Raw genomic sequence first — 23,199 nt, forward strand, 5'->3', positions numbered from 1 at the left:
AACCAGTTTAGTACAGTTCCTGAAAGACCTGCCCAGTTCTCCAGTCGTTTGAGTAATATGTTGTGGTCAACTGTATCAAATGCTGCACTGAGATCCAGCAAAACTAAAACTGACATTTTTCCACTGTCTGTATTCAGACATATGTCATCAATAAATCATGTGATGATGGAAATTCTTTTAAACTGCTGTGACTTTAAGAGGCCAGGGAGGAGCAGCATGTTGGCTTGCAACACCGGGGTGTGTCACAGGCAGACCTCCTTTAGTTAGTCACAGAAGATTTGCTACTGTTTACGTACACTGCCTCTATTGGTGGTTTGTGCTCGAGTGGGAGGAGGGGGCGTTCCAGATAAAACTACCGACTGGGAACTCGGAAACAGCTGTAGTGCCTTGTCACGCTATTTGCACCATGTCTGCTGCCGAGTGGAAGAAGAAGTGCGAGGAAGAGTGGAGCCTGCAGAGTGCACCGATGCCCGATGGCCTGGACTGGAAGTCCGTGTATGAAGCCAAGCCCTTCGGAAGAAATTTACTGATGAACCCTGCGCCATACGGTACCATATCACTGTTACACACGCTACGCTTGTTGTTTTGCTGTCTCTCCCTTATCCACAGAAAGTTTGGATTACAGACAGATGACATGTGTTGCACACATTTATGCTGGTGTGAATTCATCCCTCCAGTATTAGCGGGATTAAGTTAATAATTAATTCATTGTCTTTGGTCATTTACGGAAAAATGGATCCTGAATGCACAGACCCCTCCCCTAACTTGTTTTTGAGTACCTGTGTGCAATCTGACTAATGCAGAAGTGGAGAAGGGGGGAAAAAAAACCTGATCTTCAGGAAGTTGATGTCTTCATACTTTAACTGGTGCTGTTTGGGTGTTTAGCATTCAGCATATATACTGTTGGTTATGTAGCGATATGTTTACAAACAAATAGATGCTTTGGGTATAGACATCGGAGACACTGACTTTAAGTCCGCTAAGCCAGTATTCTGCTGCACACAACAACTAAACTAGTTTGTGAAATGCATTGCTAACAAGTAAATGAAAACACAAACCCATCAAAGCATACAAAGTTTATGAAACGATGCCAATAGACACAAGTGCACATCCAACGGTCAGAAATGGAAGCTTGTGTTATAAGATAAGATAACCTTTATTAGTCCCACACGTGGGAAATTTGTTATCTCCTCGAAACTGCGGCCACATTCAGCTTCATATACAGACGGAACAAAAGTTCCTGACGCTTCAGCAGCTGTACTTTTGATAGTTATGTGAGACATAACTTTACTGAAAACATTAAGCATTGAGTTAAACCTCCTCGTCATTTAAACAGTGCAGTATGCTGTTTTTAAGAAAGGAAGAAAACAGATCAACTAAAACGGCTGCTGTTTTTTTGTTTTGTTTTTTGCCTTGTTGTATAGAGCGCTTTGAGTACTCCGGGAGCGTAGAAAAGCGCTATATAAGAATCTGTCCATTTACCATAAAGATTAGATGTGAAAAAGCTTTTATGACCCTAAGACAACTGGAAACTGAGGTGTGACTCAGAATGCTGACTTGGTGTGTTTTTACAAAGAGGCACGCCCAGTGCTTGTCAGAAAGATAACTCTTTGTCTGTGAGCTGTGTATACTGGGATTACAGTGGCCAACATTGTCTCTTATTCCCTACACAGGGTTGAGTAAAGACATCCCACCACCTGAACCCGAACTGCCTGCCGTGCCTGACCGCGGACCTCCACGATTTCAGCCTGATGGTGAGGGACAGGAGTGACGTTAGCCAAAAAATGAATCAAATCAATGTGGTTTCATGACTAATCTCTGAATCCCCAGGCAACTTCACTGGTTGGACCACGAATTCGGAGGTCCTGCCCTATGATACAAGCGGCATACCTGAAGGTGTTGTGGTGTGTGCATTGCCTCGTTACAGGTAGTTGTTACTTGGGTCAGACATTACCACGATGCTGGGTATAACCGGGATTATCTGCAAACATACTTGTAAAAATGACATTTAAAGAGTGGGTTGCTATATAACCTCTAGTTGTATAATTACAGTGGTAGTAAGTATAACTCTTGTTTGTGGTGGTGTTCCCAGCTGGTTCACCATGGAGCAGGTTGTGGACCTGAAAGCAGAAGGACTGTGGGACGAGCTGCTGGATGAGTTTCAGCCTGAAATTGCCATCCAAGACTGGTGGGTAAATAAACATAAATACAAACAAAAAATGTAAATAAATTAGTTATAGTTGTGACTGCATCATTTTGGTTTAGTTCAAAGTGAAACGATAGAACCTTTGCACCGAGTGAGTAAAGTGTAAAAGGGCCTAATAATGCTAACAGAGTTTGCATTGTCAAACAAGTTAAACAGGAGCAGTGTACCAATACCAGAGCCAATCCATATGAGCCTTTACCTCTTCTCCAAAAAATGTCAGCAGTTCCTTCAGGGACACAGCAGAGGGCGCTTGCAGGCTAGTCCTCAGTGAATAAAAATGAATGAAACTGAACAGCTAAACTAAGGATGCACAACTGCTTCTAGACAAAAAGGTCACACATTATGTTACTTTTAGCAAAAACTGTAATAAAAGGACACTTAATGTACACACACTGGCTACTTATTGATCTGTTAAGGAGTTGCGACATCACGCTCCTCAATTAATAGCATTCATTTCCAAATGGTTATTGGTCAACAGAGACCTGTGTGTTTGTGTGTGTGTTTCAACAATCTGCTGCTAGAAATTCCCTACTGCTGCTTGTTTCATGCATGAAGTCAACACTGTAGATGCTTTTTTTACTACAGTCAAAAGTAGAAAAGCAAAACGAAACTGAACTATATGCATTCTTCTGTTAGCAATGTGATTAAAAACTGACAGGAAGAAAAGCTCATCCCATGACATGTATATTTTGGTCTCTCTTGAACACCCCCTATTAAACTGGAAGTCTCAGTCACAAAGGTTATTGGACAATACCAAGTGCTAGTCCTAGCTAAAACCATCAACATGGTCATTGTGCATCTTTCGGATCAACCTACCCTCACCAGCCACTTTAAGTGCACTGGCCAAACTTCACATTAACGCAAATACGTAATCAAGCCAGTCACACGGCAGTAAATCAGTGCATTGGGATGGGGGGAGGGGAGGATTCAAGTAATTTTGAGCATGGAATGGTTTATGGTCCTCGGCATACTGTTTTAAGAATTTCACAAACCGCTGATGCCCTGGGTTTCCCACACAACCAGCGGTAGGTTTTACAAAGAATAACGAAATATCCAGCAAGCAGCAAGTCTCTGGGTTGATGTCAAAGGTGAGGAGATGGACATAATGCTTCGAGCTGTTAGGAACTACAGTAAGTCGATTTACCAGTTTTTAAAACCAAGGTATGCAGAAGAGCATCTCTGAACGTACAATGTGCTACAGTTCTCTTAAGACTCTTCAGGGTCATAGTCTTAGGATCAGAATTTGGCATTAACAAAATAAAAGCATTGATTCATCCTGTCTTATATCAACAGTTGAGATGGACAGTGGTGTAATGGTGTAGGGAATATTTTCTTGCCACACTTTGGAGCCCTTTTTCCCCAACACTAAACATAATTAAAATTCTACAACCTACCCAAGTATTGTCACTGACCATGTCTAACATTTGTATGTGTATTGTACCCATCTTCTGACAGCCGCTTTCATCCCTCAATCTGGTTTCTTGAACATGACAATGAGTTATCTGTAATCAAATGGCCTCCACAGTTACCAGAGTTCAAATACAGTTAAGGAATGTTGTAAAACAGATGTTTTGCATCGTATATGTAGAGCCAACAAATCTGCAGCCACTGCGTAATGCTGTCATGTCAGTGTGGACTAAAACCTCTGAGGAATGTTTTCCCAGAATCTTGTTGAATTACCACACAGACTTAAGTTGGTTCTGGAAGCAAAAGGGGTTCTTATGCAGTACTAGCAATGTGTATGCAATGATTGTTGTACAAGTTGAGACAATAAAGAGATGAACTCCAAGTTTAAAATGCTTGAATTGACACATGCGTGGCTTCTGTTTGCATGCCAAAAAGGAAGAACAAACAGACTCTCCCAACTTCACATATATAGATGTGTTTCCACTTAAGTGACTGAGCTAGATTAAGGCCCCCTTTGTCCCCTTACACTACAGACATCCTGGTGCCAGCATAATAGCACTCATTCCCCCGAAGGTCCCAGATATTTATACTATTTGTGAATATAAAGACATTCCACAAGCCTGAAATGTGTATATGAGTGTATAGTAATCTGCTCTGAACAATTTAATCACATCACATACAGAAAATGTCTTTGAAGTTTTTAGGAAAATCTAAGTGTGTCATGTTATCAGGTATGAGGAGAGTCAGCTGCATGACTCAATCTACCAGCTGCATGTGAAGTTACTGGGTGCGGATAAAAACACAGTGATCTCAGAGCACACAGTCAACCCCACCGAGCAGCGACTGGTTTACTCTCACGAATGGAAAGAGGTGAGACTCTCATTTCTTTGCCACTACAGTGCACAGTGCTGTATTCCAGCATTTCAATGTACACATCTGTCTTGGCCTGCAGGTGTCACATGTGTTCTCCGGTTATGGACCCGGCGTGAGATATGTCCACTTCTTGCACCGACTGAAGAACAGCTTCCTAAATGGTTTCCACAATACACAGTTCACTGGCAGTGCAGTGATTGTACGACCAAGCAAAAGCAGCCCGTAGGCTAAATCTTACAGTGCAGCCATATCTGATAATGCACTCAGTGTAATCAGTTTCAGCAATATGTAACTGCATTTACAAAGGTTGTCATGATAATAATATAATGATGGACACAATCATCAATATTTGATTACTGGTTTTATGGGAGGCATGGAGGTGGGCCAGGAGGTGTAATTCACAGTTTTTTCTGAAGATTCTGATATGATGCAATAATAAAACATACAGTTTTCTGGTTTGAGAGTTGATCATTTCTTTTAAGTATTTACATATTTGGGTATTTAAAATATTAGATATGTTTGTGCTGTGTGTAAAACACTAACCATGCACTCACTATTTTTACTATGTCAGGAGGTTTTATGAAATTCTTCTTGATGAAGAGCTTATATTTATGATTTATAAATATGATTTATGATCATATTTGAATGTAAAACGTGTTCATTGCAGGTTCTGGTAAGAATTATTTTTCCCAAATCTTTCTTGAAATTACAATGTTTTAATAATGTCATCCATCAGGTTTTTTTTTTAACCACTTATCTCCTTACAGCTCGGGGCAGGTCTTCAAGGATAAGGACAAACATAGTCCAACATTTTCTAAAAATCTGTTATTCATTCATTCATTCATGATAAAGGCAGTATATTTAAGATTCATTAGTTATTTTTATGCCACATCATAAATATCTGTTCCACATAACACCTATCACTGAAGATATAACATTACCTTTGTGATCAGACTGTCATATTAGAAGTAATGCAAAGGTTAAGTACAAATAAACTAATTTATATTTAAATCTTTACATTTGCTTTGTTTAATGGTTACATAACAACAAAGCATCCAGAATGGTGACCATACTGTACTCTTAGTAGCCTTTTGTTTTCTTTCCAGTGGTGCTTTCTGATTAGAAGTGATGACGGATATACTTGGATTTTTACTACGAAGAGCTCTGTGCATGTTATAATATGAAAAATATTAACAGTGGCCTTTTTAGAACAAACAAATATACATTAATAGCAATTAACTAGAACGCTTTTCAGACCAGAGTAAGACTTTATTCTGCCTGAAACTCCTAACAAGAGCTTACAATGTCATTAGTTCTTGCCACACAATTCTAATAAACTGTATTTCAGCACATGAGCAGATTCTACCCACAAATATAAATATTAGAAGGACAAAAAGTGGGGTTTTAAAAAATTCTGGGAAGGAAGCAAGCCTTCAGGAGAGCACGGTAGCATCAACGTCTCATTTGTGCATTTTAATCTGCTTAAGATGCGTTCAGGCGCTCTCAAAAATTATTACATAAACAACGACGTTAACCAGATTTATGTGGCGGGAACAAAGTCTCTTTGACGTTTGAGGTCGTGATTAATATATATTATTTCCAGTCTCAGAAACCTTTGCTCTTGATCCACTTTAAAAGCGTACAGTCCAAAACACGATCTCGGGAGGAGACCCTGAAGGCAGCACGTCACGAGCCGCGTGGGCTCGCAGCATCACCACCTCTGTTAGCCACAATGTGAGTTAACGACAAAGTTCACTTTGAGAGTTCAGCCTGCTGTCGACGCCGGGAAAGTTTAACCAGGACGCGTTTCTAGACTTTCTGAAGCAATGGCAGCCTGTGGTGGAGAAGTCCCATAAAGCATAAGGTAAGACACGAAGGGAAGGGATGGCCAGCGAACAGGTGCGGCGGACAAACCGCGGTTGTGGCGGGCTGCTAGAGGCTACGCCCTCGCGATCCATGTACAGTTTTGATAGCTAACATGAAATAGGGCCGGGGTCACTACGCTGTTACAAACCTAATGACTTTAGTGGTTAAGCTGTCAGTCACACCAGTGAATTATTTATCTATGTAATTATTTTCTATTATAGAAAAAAAGTGAGGTTAAAAGTTGACCGGGATTTTTAAAATTTAAAAGCAATCTAGCGTCAAAAAGGAATGGGTTCGGGAGGGAAATAGTAAGCGGTGTGTGGCCGGTAAAAACAGGAATATAAACATTATATAATGAAGACAAGTACCTCTAGTCCGTATTTATTAAGCCCATAATCTTTACCGTATATTTGCGTTATATAGTACAACTGGAAAAACATCTAGATGGATCATCACTGGTAGCTGCAAGTAAATGTTTGATGAGTGCTTGAAAACGAAATCTAATCTGCTACAGCTCCACCACATGTGTGCATTATAATTCATACAAGAACCTACTTACTCTCCTTTACTGTCCCATGAGTCCAGGATGCTCAGAGAATGTGTGTTTGTGTGTTCCCGATGGACATTCAGAGGTTTTATATGTTTTATTCAGAAAGATCGCCCAGCTTCGTCCCTGACATTTCATTCTGATAAGGGCTGGACTTCAGAGCTGACATTTAACTGACAGATAAACACTGTTCATTTAGCAGATTGGCTTCACACAGTATCCCCACTCACTCATCTCTTGTGTCCGCCACAGCCCTGGCTGGCCATCGGTGTGTTAAGAGTTGCTGATGTGTGAGACAGGAGGCGCTGACTGCAGATACATCCCTAGTGCTGGTTCATTATATTTGCTTAGAGAGATTATATCAGTTATATCACTTTTCAGACGAGGATCCAAAAAAGCACTATGATTATTCATTTTCTCTTTGTAGTTTTTTGGCATACACTTATCTCTTCTGTTGTAATATCTATAGAGCTTAAATCCACTCCAATCAACTTGCAAAAAAGGTTGATGTTACACTTTGGGTGTATTTGAAACAATTAAATATTATGATGCAATGTCACATTTAAAGAGTCTTTGTAATGAGGAATTCAATATTAGGGATGATTATTTATTTGAGGCATGCTGACATATAGATATTGAATATCAGTACCACGACATATATCAGTGCTAGTGGCTAATGTCAATCTGTTGTTGCTTTGTCTTTCTGTCTGAACATTCAAAAATAGTGTGACGATGAGCCGAGTGACCCTGTTATGAGAACAGACAACCAAAAATATCCTCATCAGCATCAACTATTGTCGAAATTTTTATTTTATATTAGCCTCATAGTTAGAGCGTTGACGACTACCCACCTCAGCACTCGGGGTCCCTGCTCTGTAACTTGTTGCTATGGTAAGAGTTGATTATGAATGTATATGAAGTAAGACATTTATTTAACAGACCTGTTGCAACTGTGGCACCCTGTTACAGTGCCATGTTCAAATTCAGTGAACTCTATAGACCTGTTCATTCACAAGTGTTTATTCAAGCAGATTGCACAATTAGGTGCTTGAGTCCATACACATGTGCGATGAGAAACACCTGGATTAAAAGTGGTATGGTCTCATGCTTTTTCATTCTTTGTCAGTTCTATATTTTTTAAACAATTGTTTTAGTTAAAGCCCAGTTTTCATGTTGTTTGCAGACAGACCGTTGCTGTCTTGCTTATGTGTGATATCTAAGCACAGGGAAGACAATATGTGTTGGGGGTTCAGGAGGTAAATCTAAGTAGTCTACCACTAAAGCTCACTGACACTTATCCTGAAATGCAAGCTCCTTCCCACAGACTCACATGTATGTGAGCGCTCAAGTAAACCAATGCGGCAGCATTAGGTGCAGTCACCCATATGTGCACCATTCGTGAGTGCCAAGGGACAATGGGCTATACTACACCTTACATTTCTCTCATATTTCACATGCGATTCCCCTGCATGTTAATCTCCAGGATTAAAGAAAACCAGGGTCAGGGTCTTATGGATGATACTTCTTTTTGAATTAGATTGGCTTACCTTGTTTGGATATCAGTTGTTGAATAGTGCAACAGTATTAATGAGCCCAGTAAACCTCTGCCACATAAATCACAAGTGAACAATTTCTGTTTATTTTGAACTTGTTAAGCTTGCTGTGATGTATAGTATTTATCAGTTTCTCTGTGAGTTCGTGTGATTGATGGGAAAAGGAGAGTCGGTGCGTATCAGGGTCTGTTTTGTTTTCATTGACTCGCTGGTCTATTGTGTTTGCCAGCCTGCTGGCTGCCTCTGCACATTTTGTTGATCTGAACCAGGTTGTTTTCCTGAATTAACATGTTGTGACTTTTATCCTTCACACAGTGAAGGATAAAAGTCACCTTTCAAACAAAAAAAATAAGTTTGTAGCTTGCTGTGTTTCCATTCCCATAATCTATGTTAGACTTCAGGCGACTGTGTGATGTCACCCAGTTAATGAACAGTACAAGTAACGTATTCACTTATACTGGGTAATAAGTAGAGATTCTCTCTTGAATGAGTTACAGCAAAGGGGGGGAAAGGAGTAGAGATGGCTTACAGGGGTAAGGTGCTGATCGTATGTATCTGAGCTATTATTTTGCACAGCCATCAGTATGTATTTGTATATTCAGTCCACTGTTTATGTTTATGACAGTTTCCTGAATATTGCATAACAGGTGTCCCTGTCTGGGTTCATACTGAAGCTGAGAGTGCTGTTCCTTCTAAGGTGACAGAGCCAGTGGCTGAGCAGGCTGTCTCAGGTAATGGAAACCTCAGGAGCCGCTGTCTGCTGGCTGTCAGCCGCTTGTCTCCCGACCTCTTTTCTGTCCGCCCTCACCTCCGGCCCCATGCTGACTTTCTCTGTCCACCTGCCTTATCTTTTTACAGTGAGGTACACGTGGAAGTCCCAGGAAAAGCAGCTGTGTACGTTTCTTTTTTTTTTTTTTAAACACAGGCACAATGAGTCTAGAGAGAGAAACAAGAGACGGAAATGGTTTAGAGATGTCGAATGAATTGTTTATCTCAGAGTCAAACTGATTAGAGAGGAAGAGAGACGTTAAACTCTGTAACCCTTCTTTAGTCTGACAGTATGCAACTAAAGCTGCTCTGGATGTGTACACACACATATATATATGTATATATGTATATACATATATGTATGTGTGTGTATGTGTGTGTGTGTATATATATATACATATATATATATTAGGGGTGCAACGATACACAAAATTCACGGTTCGGTTCGGTTCGATACTTTGGTGTCACGGTTTGATATTTTTTCGATGCAAAAAAATGTTCATCCCTTTTTAATTTGTCATTTATTAAAATTATAAATATATATTTTAACTCAAAAGAACAGTTTTTAAATTTAATGTTGCTGAAACAACAAAATAATAGTAAAAAATAAATCTATCTGATCGAGGAATCCCTCATCTTTGGAAAAGAGAGTTTATTACAGAGAAATGGCTCTTTCCAAAATAAAAGCTATACTATACGCTTCTTCTGGGCTATATTCTCAGCAGCATATTAAACATATCAGGTCCCCATAAGGAGAATCATGTGCTAACGGCTGTCTAAATGACTCGGGTAAAGTTTGTAGCATGCGTGCTTGTTGTTTTTGTCTGCTTCCACTTGTCTTTGCACTAGGATGATGTCGGAGTAAATGTGCAGTCATATTCGTTGTGTTCCCACTAGTGCTGTCAGCGTTAATCTGAAATCATGTTAACGCCACAACACAGCAAATCTCCGTTAACGAGTTACCGCGGATCGCCCCGTACGTGGGGCTGGACGCCGTCAACACGTTAACAAGCTAACCATTACGGCAAGGCTGGGATGGTCAGTTTGGTAAAGTAAAATCCGTTGGGTATCTTTCTTTGCCTTTAGACAACAATTCTGATGGCAAAAGAGCCAAACGGGACAGGCCAAAAAAAAAAAAAAAAAAAACAAGCTAACTGCGCTAACGCACTAGTTCCCACCAATTGAGCATTGCGTGGCACATCCGACATACTGTTTTACTTTTGTCCATGACGCGCTTACCATCAGGGTCATGCTTCACATGAAAACCAAGATAGTTCCAAACGCCAGATCTGAATGAGGGTGGGGGAGGTTCAATTTCGGGTAGCGTTGAGGCAGTTGCCATGTTGCAACGAGCTTAGCTTCTGTCTTGCTAGCTTGCGCTGGCTCAGTGGATCTGCACTCGACAGTGCAGATCCACTGAGCGCTCAACACAGACAGCATCGTCAGAAGAAAAGTTGATAAATAAATAAAAATTTGTATTGTTGATAATTATATATATATATATATAAATATATATATATATATATATATATATATATATATATATATATATATATATATATATATATATATATATATATATATTATTTTTTCTTGGTTTTTTTGTTCAGTTGAAATTGTGGCATGGTGTTTACACAGAGATTAGAATTAATAAAGATAGTGTAGCAGATCAGTTAATTTTAATTTGTCATAATAATACTGTCTGGGTACTAAAATTCCAAACTTTATTTGCAATCATCATGTTGAAGTAATATAGGACATTCAGTAATGTCTGTGAACTGTTTTTTTTCTGCAGCTGAATAATAATAAATATAATGTGTAAGTGTAAAAGAACAAAAAAAAAACCCTTGGATTTGGTGCTTTTTTTAATGAAGGATGAAATTTATACACACTGATTTAAAATACACATATTCTCATTTAAGTTATTCATTCAGCTGCAGGATTAAAGCTCGAAATGTCTTTCAGTTTGTCAAGACCACTTAATTTCGTCTGACTGCAAAAGATTGCTTCTTCTTGCCGACGCAAGGCATTTGTGACAGCATTTGTTGGACCGAGCAACACACAGTAAAAGTGGGCATCCCAAAGAGCTCAGTGCAGATCTGAGAAGATGACAGATTGACACAAACAGTACAAGTTATTAGAAAGTGTAGCCACATTGCCACGGTCTGAAAAAGATCCAAACTGTCGTCCTCAGCAGAGATTAAATTGGCCCAAACTGCGAGGAACCACAAAAGCCCGAGTCAGTGTCACTGTGTTGTGTAAGAACCAAGCTCCAACTCCAAAGCTAACACGTTCAAGCTTAACTAAAGTTGGAGATTGTGCAGGGGAAGCAACACAACTTCATATAAAATTATCCATTAACAGATTTAATTGATCTCTGCTATTTCTAAGTCAGATTTCAGATATAGTTAAAGCACTTGTTCAGAATGCACCTTGTCCCAAATAGGCAGTTTACAAGATATGCTACATGTATAATTTTCATGATCTTGATTTGAGACAACTCAAAACTAAACTTGTGCATCATCAAAGGCAGAGCTGGTTTTGATATCGGTTCATGTTGTGCTTGAAAGTTGTCTCAAAAATTCACAAAACACAGTTTTAACCCAGTCTGTGTATCTGGCTTTCACTGCTTTCTTTCTATCATAAACACACACACACACACACACACACATATATATATATACACACACACACACACACACACACACACACACACACCATGGCAACTTCAAGTCTGTGTTAGAAGAAGCAAAATTATTTGACTAATAATAAATTAGAGTTACAGAGTTGAGTACATTTTAATTTGTGTTAAAGCCGCCAGTAGAAGTACATCTTTACTGACTTATCTTTCAGAAAATGCCCACAGCCCAAAATATTCTAGTGGTTCCATAAAATTTCTGTGAATGAATGCAAACCGTCTCACAGGCACTGATATATACAAAAAGATCATTAGCTCATCAAGTTACCAGTTGTAAGTTTCTTGTGTCTACAAGAAACTTTACCCTACAAAATATCTGAGTCTGGCTGACAGTTAGTGAAGCCTGGTATATAACTGAATAACAACCATGTAGTAATGATGGCAGTGTTACCTGCTCCAGAGTGTCAAATGTCCATTATATAACTGAACTGAAGTATTAGGGTTTTTTATGTTTAAGTATGTAGACATTTTTAAAAAGATGTTAAAAATATGTTTGCCCAATCAAGGACAGAGACCCTGTAAAACTGTAGAGCTAATTTCTTAAATCAGTCAGCGATCTCGTTCTGAAGTACAATAAAAAGTTACCTGATGTCAGTCTGGAATGCTATGTGGCCGTCTTCTTCGGGCTGCTCTCGTTAGGGGTCGGCACAGCGGATCATCTGCCTCCACCTCACCCTACCCCACCCCATGGTGAAATTTCAGTGACTAAATTTACAGGATTTAGTGAATGGGATGAAATAGAATCAGTTCCAAAATGACATTGAATGAGAAATTATTTGGATGTTATGCAGTCAGTTGTAATACAGTATGGGACTGTACATTATGGGTTAGACATGCAGTTGAGTCGTGGTTGAAAGTAGATCCCCACACTTGAGGAACTGAACAGCATGGCAGTGTGCCCGCCGTGTTGTAAACTAAACCATGTGCTCAGCCGAGCTTGCACTGCTGCCGTCCAGATTGATGATCATTTTGACCTGGTGGACTTCTGGGGAACAAAGACAGTAAAGCAGTTGGGTTATCTTTCTCCTGCTGTGTGCACATGGACTTCTCAGAAAACATTTAATTCCTCAGTGGTACTGATTGAGCTGGTGTACTTAATTTATACATGCATAATTAGAGCAAACATGGCAGATTTTTGTAAGACACACCTGATGGTATAAGTTTGTCTACATTACTCTCGTAGGCTTTCTGAAAGTTTTTATTTGGTTGTGTTCTCACTCATTTTCAGTCCTTTCGTGCAACGTTCCAAGTGGACAATAAAAGAAGAAACTGCCTTAAAAACATCTGCAGCAGGTGATTAATATTTGAAAGGCATGAGACACAAGAATACATCTCATCTTAAGTTTAGAAGTGTTCTCAGTTAATAGGTGGCTGTCAAAAAGGCAAATACATTTTTTAATAACAGTAAGTAGAACTTTTTGTCTAGTTTATTCTGATATGCTCACCTTTCTGCTACATTCTGCTTGCTCAGTCTGTTAAACTTGATGTGTTAAACTTATTTTCTTCAGTCCTTTACTTAGTGACTATAATAACTAAATGTGTTTGTGACATGTTTTAAACTGGCTTAAACATTTGCTGAGGGCGCTTTGGAAAATCTGATGCAGTGGAAACAAGTAGATGATTCTTTAACAAACCCCTGCCTGCTTTCCGCTGCCTCTGCCACGGTCTTTTTTAAATTTGTGATAAGATTCAAAAATTAATTGCGTAATAAAGTAAAAGGAGGTGTTTCTCTTTGATTAAATATGAAAAATGGCCTACCAAACTGACAGATTCTAGTCAACACCTGACACAACGCATGCATGTTAACACAGTCCAACACTGACTGGTAAAAAATGAGATGTTTACAGTGAAATCTCCACAATATAGCTGAATGCCATGTTAGTGGTTTGGCTCAACATATCTGTGTGATTATTATTATTATTATTATTATTGTTATTAGATATCTTACACTCTGGTTCATCAGCAGGCTCATAACAAAACCCCAAAGTCCTGTGTTACTCATTAAAGCAATGGTTCCCTTTTGGGGGATCTTGGGAATCATATTTAATGTCTCACTGGTACTTGAGGCAAATAATAAAACTCCAAGGTCTCTTAACACCGGTCTTGTTTTGGTCTGAATATCTACTTATCCCAGTTTGCGTGATAAACTTTAAAAATATTACAACTCCGGTGGTGTCAGTGTTTGCTTTGAAAAATCAGATGGGAATCAGATATTAAGTATGTTCAAAAATCATTTGTAACCACAGAGAACCAAAATAGATAATAATAATAATAATAATAATAATAATAATAAATAAAAAGATTTGGGAGTTCGCCTTGTAATCTGAAGGTTGCTGGTCTGAGCCCCGGTTTGGACAGTCTCGGTCGTTGTGTCCTTGGGCAAGACACTTCACCCATTGCCTACTACTGGTGGTGGTCAGAGGGCAGAGGTAAAGCGCTTTGGGGTCCTTAGGGACTAGTAAAGCACTATACAAATACAGGCCATTTACCATTTTACAGATAAAGTATATTTTGATGTATGTTTGTGGTATTAACTGGTTATTTGTTAGTGGTAAATTTTGCCTATTAACATTGAGAGTTATTATGATATTTTCTTGAACGGCAGGTGAGTGCGTCTGTGATTCACTGTAGATGTTGTTAGAATGCAGAGGAAACGCTTTACAGACGAGTGTAAGCTTGTGCTCTGTGTGCAATCGCAGGCCATGATTGGCTGGCTGTGAAACTGATACACGGTGTGTTATTGGTTTACCTGTGCATAGAGCTTACATCCTGGAAAATTGATCTGTGTCAATCTGCATATAGGTTAATGTTTGAGCTGTTGGGGCAACACAGTTTCTTCCTGCAGTGATGGATCGCTGATTAGAAGGTCTGTGTGTGCGTTTCAGGTCTCTGTTTTGGAGAATATGTCAAACGGGACCAAGACAGGAAGTGTCTTTGGTTTTCTTTTTAGTTTAGACAAGAGTGCTTAGTATTTGATATATATGTGTTATTTCTGTGATCACTGTAATCAAAGTACTTAACTTGACTGTAATAGATAATCCATTGGTGAATAAGTAACACGCCCATCTGCCTCACTGTCTCTGAGTCTGACTGGTTTAGAGTCACAGCAGAAAGCCATGTCATCCACTTGGTTGTTGGCGCTAACACAGATTAGCCAGTGGTCGGGAAGACTTTGGACACCTGTGAAATTACTCCTGTAAGTCCGATTGCATTTTCTTCGTATTATTGATGCTTTAATTATTCATCTTTAACTCACCTGTATGCCCGACTGCTCCACATGTCAGAAAGAGCATCCCTTTATCTGACAATACCCCACGGCCAGGATACAGGCGGGAAATATTAAACTGTTAAAGGTGCTAACTCTTTTTTCTGCTGGCTCTCCTATCAGTGTAAGATAACTCCAGGCAATCACTTATCGGTGGTGCTGACAGATAGTGGCCGTGTCGGAGGCCGTAAGGGGAGAGGAGCTGTCATCCAGCTCACTGTTCCTGTGCGTGAAGAGGACAGAGAGACCACAGAGTTGTCAACACCCTGGGACCCCTGTACTCCAGGCATTAGAGAGGCTTGTAAGAAGAGAGTGCCACATTTTTTTGCACTTTATGTTGTTCACTATCTTTGTTTTTTTTATAATCCTTAAAAGACAATAAAGTTCCCAGTGAACATCAGTCCTCCAGAAAAATCAGAGAGTTGACCTGAATCAGTGCCACTGCAGAGCTGCACAGCTCGAACGGAGGAGCAGTAGTCTGCCAATTTATCTGCCTATTTACCCAGTCTCTGAAGTGGAAAGACTATGAAGCACGCACTTAATGTCTGACTCATAAATCCACTTGGCTCTTCATATGAATGATCCTTAAAGAGTAGGTGATTGAAAGGAAGAGATATCCTCCTATATTTAGGTGAATGCATTGATCAATAATGCATCCAGCTTATCCTGTACCAGCTTCTTGATTAGCTAGCACTCATTATCCACTGAGGCTTTGTTGCATGCTACCAATCATCAAAATTCACCGTGTACTATTCTGAACAAATCTGAGTTTATGTTTTAAGCATGTCTCGTCACAATGTTAAAAAGGTCATATAAAATATTGAAGTCTTTGGTTCTCACTTTTACATTTAGTGGACTTCTTAAAGGGGCTGGCATTCAGATTATTATTTTTTTTATAATTTTTATGTGACAGTAAAATAAATAGATAAAGAGTGTTTGTAGTGTTATTGTCGTCATGTTCAAACTTGCGCCAAACAGTTTTGTTCTTTGTTCTATTGTCCAAATATGATTATTGGGGAGGTTATTTTTGGTGAGCCTGTTTCCCCCACAACAACCACTGGCGTAAGGTAGCCCTCTGTCTGAGGTCGAGGTAACCGTAGCAGGCCTTGGAAAGTGAAATGCGATGCTGCAGGCCCTCAGGGCTGTGTTTTTGAATCACAACTGCATAATGAGCTGGCAGAGCTCCGGCTGCATCAAAGATGCAGCACCCTAGTATCTGTTTCAAGTCACAGTGCACAATAGTGCAGTGTCACCTGTGCAAGAGCAGTGGAGGCGTTGGGCTCAAGAGGAGCACTGAAAAAAGGCTGAAATCTTTCTCCCACCCTGCTATGACACCCTCAGACTCACTGCTTACACTAAATCTCCCTGTTACACTTTGTCTGTGTGGTGCTTGATATTGTTAATCTTCCTTTCAATCAAAAACACGTGTTGGAAATGGCCAAAATACTTGTTTTCAACTTGAGAACTCTAGAACAGCGGTCTCCAATCCCTGAGCCACGGACCGGTATCGGTCTGTGAGTCATTTGGTACCGGGCCGCCAGAGTTGAGGCTCGGATGTGAAATTCATGGTTTTCAGGGGTTTTATCGTTAACTCTGTTTCCTTGGGTCTTTTCCCGTGTTGTAGTTGTGTATCTTATCTTATCATATTATATACATTTGTACTTATGTAAATATGTATATTTTTATAGTTTTTCAAGTCATTACAGTGCAATACTTTGCACGATTATGGATATACTTATAAGCACAAACACATGGCTGTTATACCTGTTACACTTTTTTATATATATTATACAGGATATTATACACTTTTACATTTTTATATATGATTCTTACTCCTGTTTTTTTTTTTCTCTTAGTTTAGGTAAAAGTTTTTCTAGTATGTTTCTCACAGTCGGGGGGAGTATTTTTAGTATTTTTTAGCCAGGAAAAACATTTCACTGTATGTTGTACTAGCTATAACTACATGTGACAAATAAATAAAGAATGAAGAATGAATGAATGTCTTATTTTGAAATAAATATTTGCGCGTTACCATAGCGACCAGAGAGCATTAAGGGGCAGAGAGGAGGATGTTACTCTCAATGTTGTTGGCGCATTTCAGGAGGACGCTGCTAATAAAGTTACACAATTACACAGTGAATTTGTGTTTATTATTATATTTACAAAATGCAACAGTTTTTGTCTTGGTCGTATCATTTTGTTTTGTTGTATTTATCCACGACACCTTAATGGCCGGTCTGTGAAAATATTGTCTGACATTAAACTGGTCCGTGGTGCAAAAAAGGTTGGGGACCGCTGCTCTAGAATACTTGACTGCAACATCATGACTCAGTGATGAATCAATAAGTGAAGGTAGCACATCTTTACAGTTAGTGACATTTTTGCCTGTGTTCCTCTTTCTGGTTTAAATCAGTGAAGTTACTGAAAACCAGCAATCTGACATTACTGGCTGCATAGAAATACATGGAAGGTAAGTGAAGAGCACATCTAATTGGTGGGATTATTGGAAAACAAACAAGCCCGGTATATGTTGTTGTCAAAAATTCAGTTTATCGTTAATGTGAATGCAGTTTAAGCATTACCTAGTGGATTAAGTGGAGAGCTACAGGGAGTGCAGAATTATTAGGCAAGTTGTATTTTTGAGGAATAATTTTATTATTGAACAACAACCATGTTCTCAATGAACCCAAAAAAACTCATTAATATCAAAGCTGAATGTTTTTGGAAGTAGTTTTTAGTTTGTTTTTAGTTTTAGCTATTTTAGGGGGATATCTGTGTGTGCAGGTGACTATTACTGTGCATAATTATTAGGCAACTTAACAAAAAACAAATATATACCCATTTCAATTATTTATTTTTACCAGTGAAACCAATATAACATCTCCACATTCACAAATATACATTTCTGACATTCAAAAACAAAACAAAAACAAATCAGCGACCAATATAGCCACCTTTCTTTGCAAGGACACTCAAAAGCCTGCCATCCATGGATTCTGTCAGTGTTTTGATCTGTTCACCATCAACATTGCGTGCAGCAGCAACCACAGCCTCCCAGACACTGTTCAGAGAGGTGTACTGTTTTCCCTCCTTGTAAATCTCACATTTGATGATGGACCACAGGTTCTCAATGGGGTTCAGATCAGGTGAACAAGGAGGCCATGTCATTAGTTTTTCTTCTTTTATACCCTTTCTTGCCAGCCACGCTGTGGAGTACTTGGACGCGTGTGATGGAGCATTGTCCTGCATGAAAATCATGTTTTTCTTGAAGGATGCAGACTTCTTCCTGTACCACTGCTTGAAGAAGGTGTCTTCCAGAAACTGGCAGTAGGACTGGGAGTTGAGCTTGACTCCATCCTCAACCCGAAAAGGCCCCACAAGCTCATCTTTGATGATACCAGCCCAAACCAGTACTCCACCTCCACCTTGCTGGCGTCTGAGTCGGACTGGAGCTCTCTGCCCTTTACCAATCCAGCCACGGGCCCATCCATCTGGCCCATCAAGACTCATCTCATTTCATCAGTCCATAAAACCTTAGAAAAACCAGTCTTGAGATATTTCTTGGCCCAGTCTTGACGTTTCAGCTTGTGTGTCTTGTTCAGTGGTGGTCGTCTTTCAGCCTTTCTTACCTTGGCCATGTCTCTGAGTATTGCACACCTTGTGCTTTTGGGCACTCCAGTGATGTTGCAGCTCTGAAATATGGCCAAACTGGTGGCAAGTGGCATCTTGGCAGCTGCACGCTTGACTTTTCTCAGTTCATGGGCAGTTATTTTGCGCCTTGGTTTTTCCACACGCTTCTTGCGACCCTGTTGACTATTTTGAATGAAACGCTTGATTGTTCGATGATCACGCTTCAGAAGCTTTGCAATTTTGAGACTGCTGCATCCCTCTGCAAGATATCTCACTATTTTTGACTTTTCTGAGCCTGTCAAGTCCTTCTTTTGACCCATTTTGCCAAAGGAAAGGAAGTTGCCTAATAATTATGCACACCTGATATAGGGTGTTGATGTCATTAGACCACACCCCTTCTCATTACAGAGTTGCGCATCACCTAAAATGCTTAATTGGTAGTAGGCTTTCGAGCCTATACAGCTTGGAGTACGACAACATGCATGAAGAGGATGATGTGGACAAAATACTCATTTGCCTAAAAATTATGCACTCCGTGTAGAAATAGTTTGACTTGTCCTCAACACAGAACTCAGGTTCTTGACCTTGTTTCCTGAAAAGGAGCTGGACTCTGGTCCATTCTGAAGTTGTATGTTGGGGTTTTCCTTGGTGGACTAAAGGGTTTCTTTCCTTCACCTTCAGCTTGGGGATGACATGTTAACTCTTCTTTGCATGACGCTGCAGAGGACACAGCTTTACGGGACTCCTTTCTTTGGTGGATTCTTGCCAGAGATTTCTTCCTGTTAAAAGCAAGTCTTTTTGAGTCATTAGAACTGTGGTACTATCTCTCGGGCACTAAGGTGAAGAGAGGACTGGAGTCTTAATGAGTTTGTGGAACTCCCGAAGCAGCTGATGGGAACCATTAGGCCAAGTGGAGTGTGGCTCAGGCAGTGGCTGAAGTAAAAACTCAAGTCTGAGAGGAATTTGGTGAGGTTGTGGATCAAGACTTTAGGTGAACATGATTACGGCAATGAGGCAACTCAGGAAGGGTTAACAGCACTCCCTCCTTAAGCGCTTATCAGCAATGTCAATAGCATTGTTTAGCCAAATCCAATATTCCATCAGTGCTTAGTATTGTTGTGGTTTGATGTTTTGGAAGTCAGCATGGGGGAGTTGGTGAATTCACTAAAGTGCTGTTTCAGGATGTCAGGAATCATCAGGAGTCTGGATGTGTTCAATTCAAATGTCCTTATCTAGTCTGATGGTGAAGACTAACATCTCTTGTGACTGCTGTTCTGTTGGTTTTATGTTTCACAATATACTGTTCTGTCATTTTTACTAATAAATGAATGGATCATTGCTGTGAACCCAGACAACTGGTCGCTCCTTAATCTCATGACCAGGGTTACCTGAATACAAATCCTCCCCACTTTTGGTGTCTGAACCACATTACATGTCCCTAATTCTAACTAAATGTTAACTAAAATATGGATATGCTTTAAACTAATGTTATGAAAGTCCAATTCTCAATCGCAATGTTGGACAAAACATCAGTGCTGAAAACTAGCCAGTTTCATTACTGATCAATTACAAATTATTTAGAGGATAGCAAGGAAACTGTTGCTAGTAGGTCAACATCGACCATATGACCTGCTATAAAGTGCTGGATTCAGATGGATAATCTTAGAAAAAGTCCAGAGTTGGATACATGCACATATCTTCAATTTTTATCCATGTAGTAAACGTCTATATTCAAAGAGCCTCTCCGCCATCATTCTGACATCTATACCTTTTACAGAATACTTCAGTATTTTATGGGGAATAGCAAATATTGCCCAAATCTATTATAGTATGGTTATAAGTGAAAATTTATATTTCTGACCATTTTATCACTGCAATCTCAAAAGGTCGTATATGTCCTGTTGGAAATTTGCCTTAAAATTACTGTGATGTAGTATTCACACAGAGATGCTGTGCTGAACACTGACTGATGTTAGTTAGTCTTGCCACCAGGTCTCAGTGACTGGTGCTAGAGGTCATTTTGATATGTTGTTACACTGATTCAGTCAGCTCAGTTTACAATTAACTGCTTATAACAAGCCTTTGTGATGGCGGCTATGCTTAAAAAAACTAAATGAAATGGGGGAGCCTGCATTCTGACAGAGTGTGCTTGAAGACATCGCTGAAGCAGTATGAATGATGTTTTACTCTGACGGTCATCATACCGTCATCTGCTGGATATTACATAGGTTAAACATGCGGGAAGGGGAGGAGCTTTGACAGTTGATACTAAAACACGTCTAATATTTAAAATGCTCACAAAGATCATAATAATACCAGAAATGAAGCAGCGTGTCTAGAATTTTGTGTGAAGACTGCAGAACTGTTCTTACAGCCACATCCATGTTTCTATGTTGTTTTTATGGTAATGTGATGTAGAGCATATTTAAAATGTACTTATTTGCATGCCATTGCTGTTATAGTTTACATTAGAATTGCTTTAAATGCTGATGTTCACATTCTTGGATAGTGCATCCAGACCACGACACTCGAGGACGAAAAGACAAACTACTTGCTCCTGATGAATGTAGTGTGTGTGTGTGTGTGTGTGTGTGTGTGTGTGTGTGTGTGTGTGTGTGTGAGAGAGAGAATGTTGGCTAGAAAGCACTTAGGCATGTCTGTATGAAGGTGTATTAGTGGGTGTACGAGGCTTGTTGTCATATAAAGCGCTTCGAGTGCTCGAGCAGAATAGAAAAGCAGGGTATAAGAACCAGCCTATCATGTACCATTTAAGACATGGTGAGATATGTAAACTATCGTATACGATAAAGATTTTCTCTTTCTCAAAAAATGTGTGCTCCTCTGCTTCACTAGGAGTTTCTTTTGACCCAGCGGTTCCCCCAGTGAAGCCCACCCCCAGGCCCTTCCTGACACAGGGATACCATGGGACCCCCTCCGGTTTACTTTTCCAGCCTCCTCTTCCTCTCGTTCCTCCTCCTGTGCCACGCCGGGACCTCCTTCAAGCCCCAGGTTGTGGAGCGAGCATCTGGCCCTGAGCTGCCGCAATCCTCTGGTAACACCTCAGGCTCTGGAAAACGGACGTGTTCTGACACTGTGGTTTGTAAACCCGGCATCCTGCTGCCGGTGTGGCTACCACTCAACCCTCCACTGGGGGAGCAGGCAGGGAGGGCAATCATCTATTTCCTCTGTCTCATGTACATGTTCCTGGGTGTGTCCATCATTGCAGACCGCTTCATGGCATCTATAGAAGTCATTACCTCGCAGGTATTATTGAACTTAAAATTGGGAATTAAAAAATGCAACCATTAATTTTTTTACTATCAGGGTTTTGTGTTTGCTCATAGTTGAAGAGTGTTTTGGCTCCTTTTTATCAGGAAAAGGCAAATTTTGTTTGCACTTTGAGCTTGCATTTTTTTAAATATCAAAGTAAAGTGCCAGTATATGTCGCCTTAGATGAATTAACAGATATGAGAATCAGGTAATAAAGAGAAACAGTTTTAAAATATTTACTATAAATTTTCAATTTTCAATCTTCAATTTAAAAAAATTATTTTATCACATTAACTCGTTGCCAAAACAAAAGTAGTTCTAGTATCAGGCCCACTGTGTTTGAAGCATCGACTGTAAGTATAAGATGGACAAAGCCACTGTCACCTCACCCATTGCTGCTGGATTCCACTTTTGAATCACAGTCTTAACTGCCGATGAGTAGTTTGTTTGTTTTTCTGGGAGCTAAAAATGGACGCTAAAGGTAGTAATCCTGGTTAGCAAGCTGTAGACATGCTCATCAGTGCTAAATAACAGGCTAGTTTAAATTTCAGTACCAAAACCAAAGCACAAATCTCTTGGCTGTTCTACAACTAGATAATTATTTTACAGATAATTCTATTAAATAAGTGGTGGCATACCTGTCGATCAAAGCAGCCAGACCCCTAAATTTATGCCTTACACAAATTAAATTACCACCCTCTTCCAAAAATGTTGGATCACCATGTAAATGTAAAAGCAGAATGCCTGATTTTGCAAATCCTATAAATTCACATTTTGTTCACAGCAGAATACAGTTTCATGCATAACCAGTAGAAACGTTTTAAACTTATTAGATGACCTAGCAACAGGTCAGTAACATGATTGGGTGTAGAAAAACTATTTTAGAGAAGCAGAGTTTAAATAAAGGTTTGCCAATCTGTTAAAAAAATAGAATATTGTTCAACATAAAATTGTGAAGGCTTTGAATATCCATCATCTTTAGTACCTAATATCATAAAAAGATTGATACATGTACACAAGGGATGGGGCCAAAAATCAGTACTGGATTCTTGTCTGTGGCAAAGCTTGTTTAAAATGGACCGTAGTAGACTCAAAAACTGTGATTAGAGTTTACAT

The 23,199-nt window shown here is 39.6% G+C and overlaps 2 protein-coding genes across 3 annotated transcripts in view; both read left to right on the forward strand.

Annotated features, from left to right (window-relative positions):
- The first annotated feature begins 328 nt into the window (after positions 1–328).
- On the forward strand, positions 329–4,945 carry nccrp1 (P1, F-box associated domain containing). The gene is made up of 6 exons (XM_005935990.3): positions 329–548; positions 1,674–1,754; positions 1,831–1,927; positions 2,093–2,188; positions 4,345–4,483; positions 4,566–4,945. The coding sequence occupies exons 1-6, from the start codon at positions 407–409 to the stop codon at positions 4,710–4,712; spliced, it is 702 nt and encodes a 233-aa protein (XP_005936052.1). The 5' UTR covers positions 329–406; the 3' UTR covers positions 4,713–4,945.
- Positions 4,946–5,066: 121 nt separating this feature from the next.
- The window catches only part of slc8a2a (solute carrier family 8 member 2a), a 32,371-nt gene continuing 14,238 nt past the window's right edge, over positions 5,067–23,199 (forward strand). For both annotated transcript variants that reach the window (XM_005935988.3, XM_005935989.3), the window contains exons 1-2: positions 5,067–6,350; positions 21,667–22,077. In XM_005935988.3, coding sequence (XP_005936050.1) covers positions 21,736–22,077 — 342 coding nt within the window. In that variant the 5' untranslated portion in view covers positions 5,067–6,350; positions 21,667–21,735. The remainder of the gene's footprint in view (positions 6,351–21,666; positions 22,078–23,199) is intronic.

Source organism: Haplochromis burtoni, unplaced genomic scaffold, assembly GCF_018398535.1.
Source record: "Haplochromis burtoni strain Fernald_Lab_line unplaced genomic scaffold, NCSU_Asbu1 Contig_24, whole genome shotgun sequence".
Classification (NCBI taxonomy): Eukaryota; Metazoa; Chordata; class Actinopteri; order Cichliformes; family Cichlidae; genus Haplochromis; species Haplochromis burtoni.

Coding starts and splice junctions, on each gene's coding strand:
- nccrp1 (XM_005935990.3), top strand. CDS start 407: ATGTCTGCTGCCGAGTGGAAGAAGAAGTGCGAGGAAGAGTGGAGCCTG. Junction 2,189..4,344: donor GAAATTGCCATCCAAGACTG/GTGGGTAAATAA, acceptor TCATGTTATCAG/GTATGAGGAGAGTCAGCTGC. Junction 4,484..4,565: donor ACTCTCACGAATGGAAAGAG/GTGAGACTCTCA, acceptor CTTGGCCTGCAG/GTGTCACATGTGTTCTCCGG.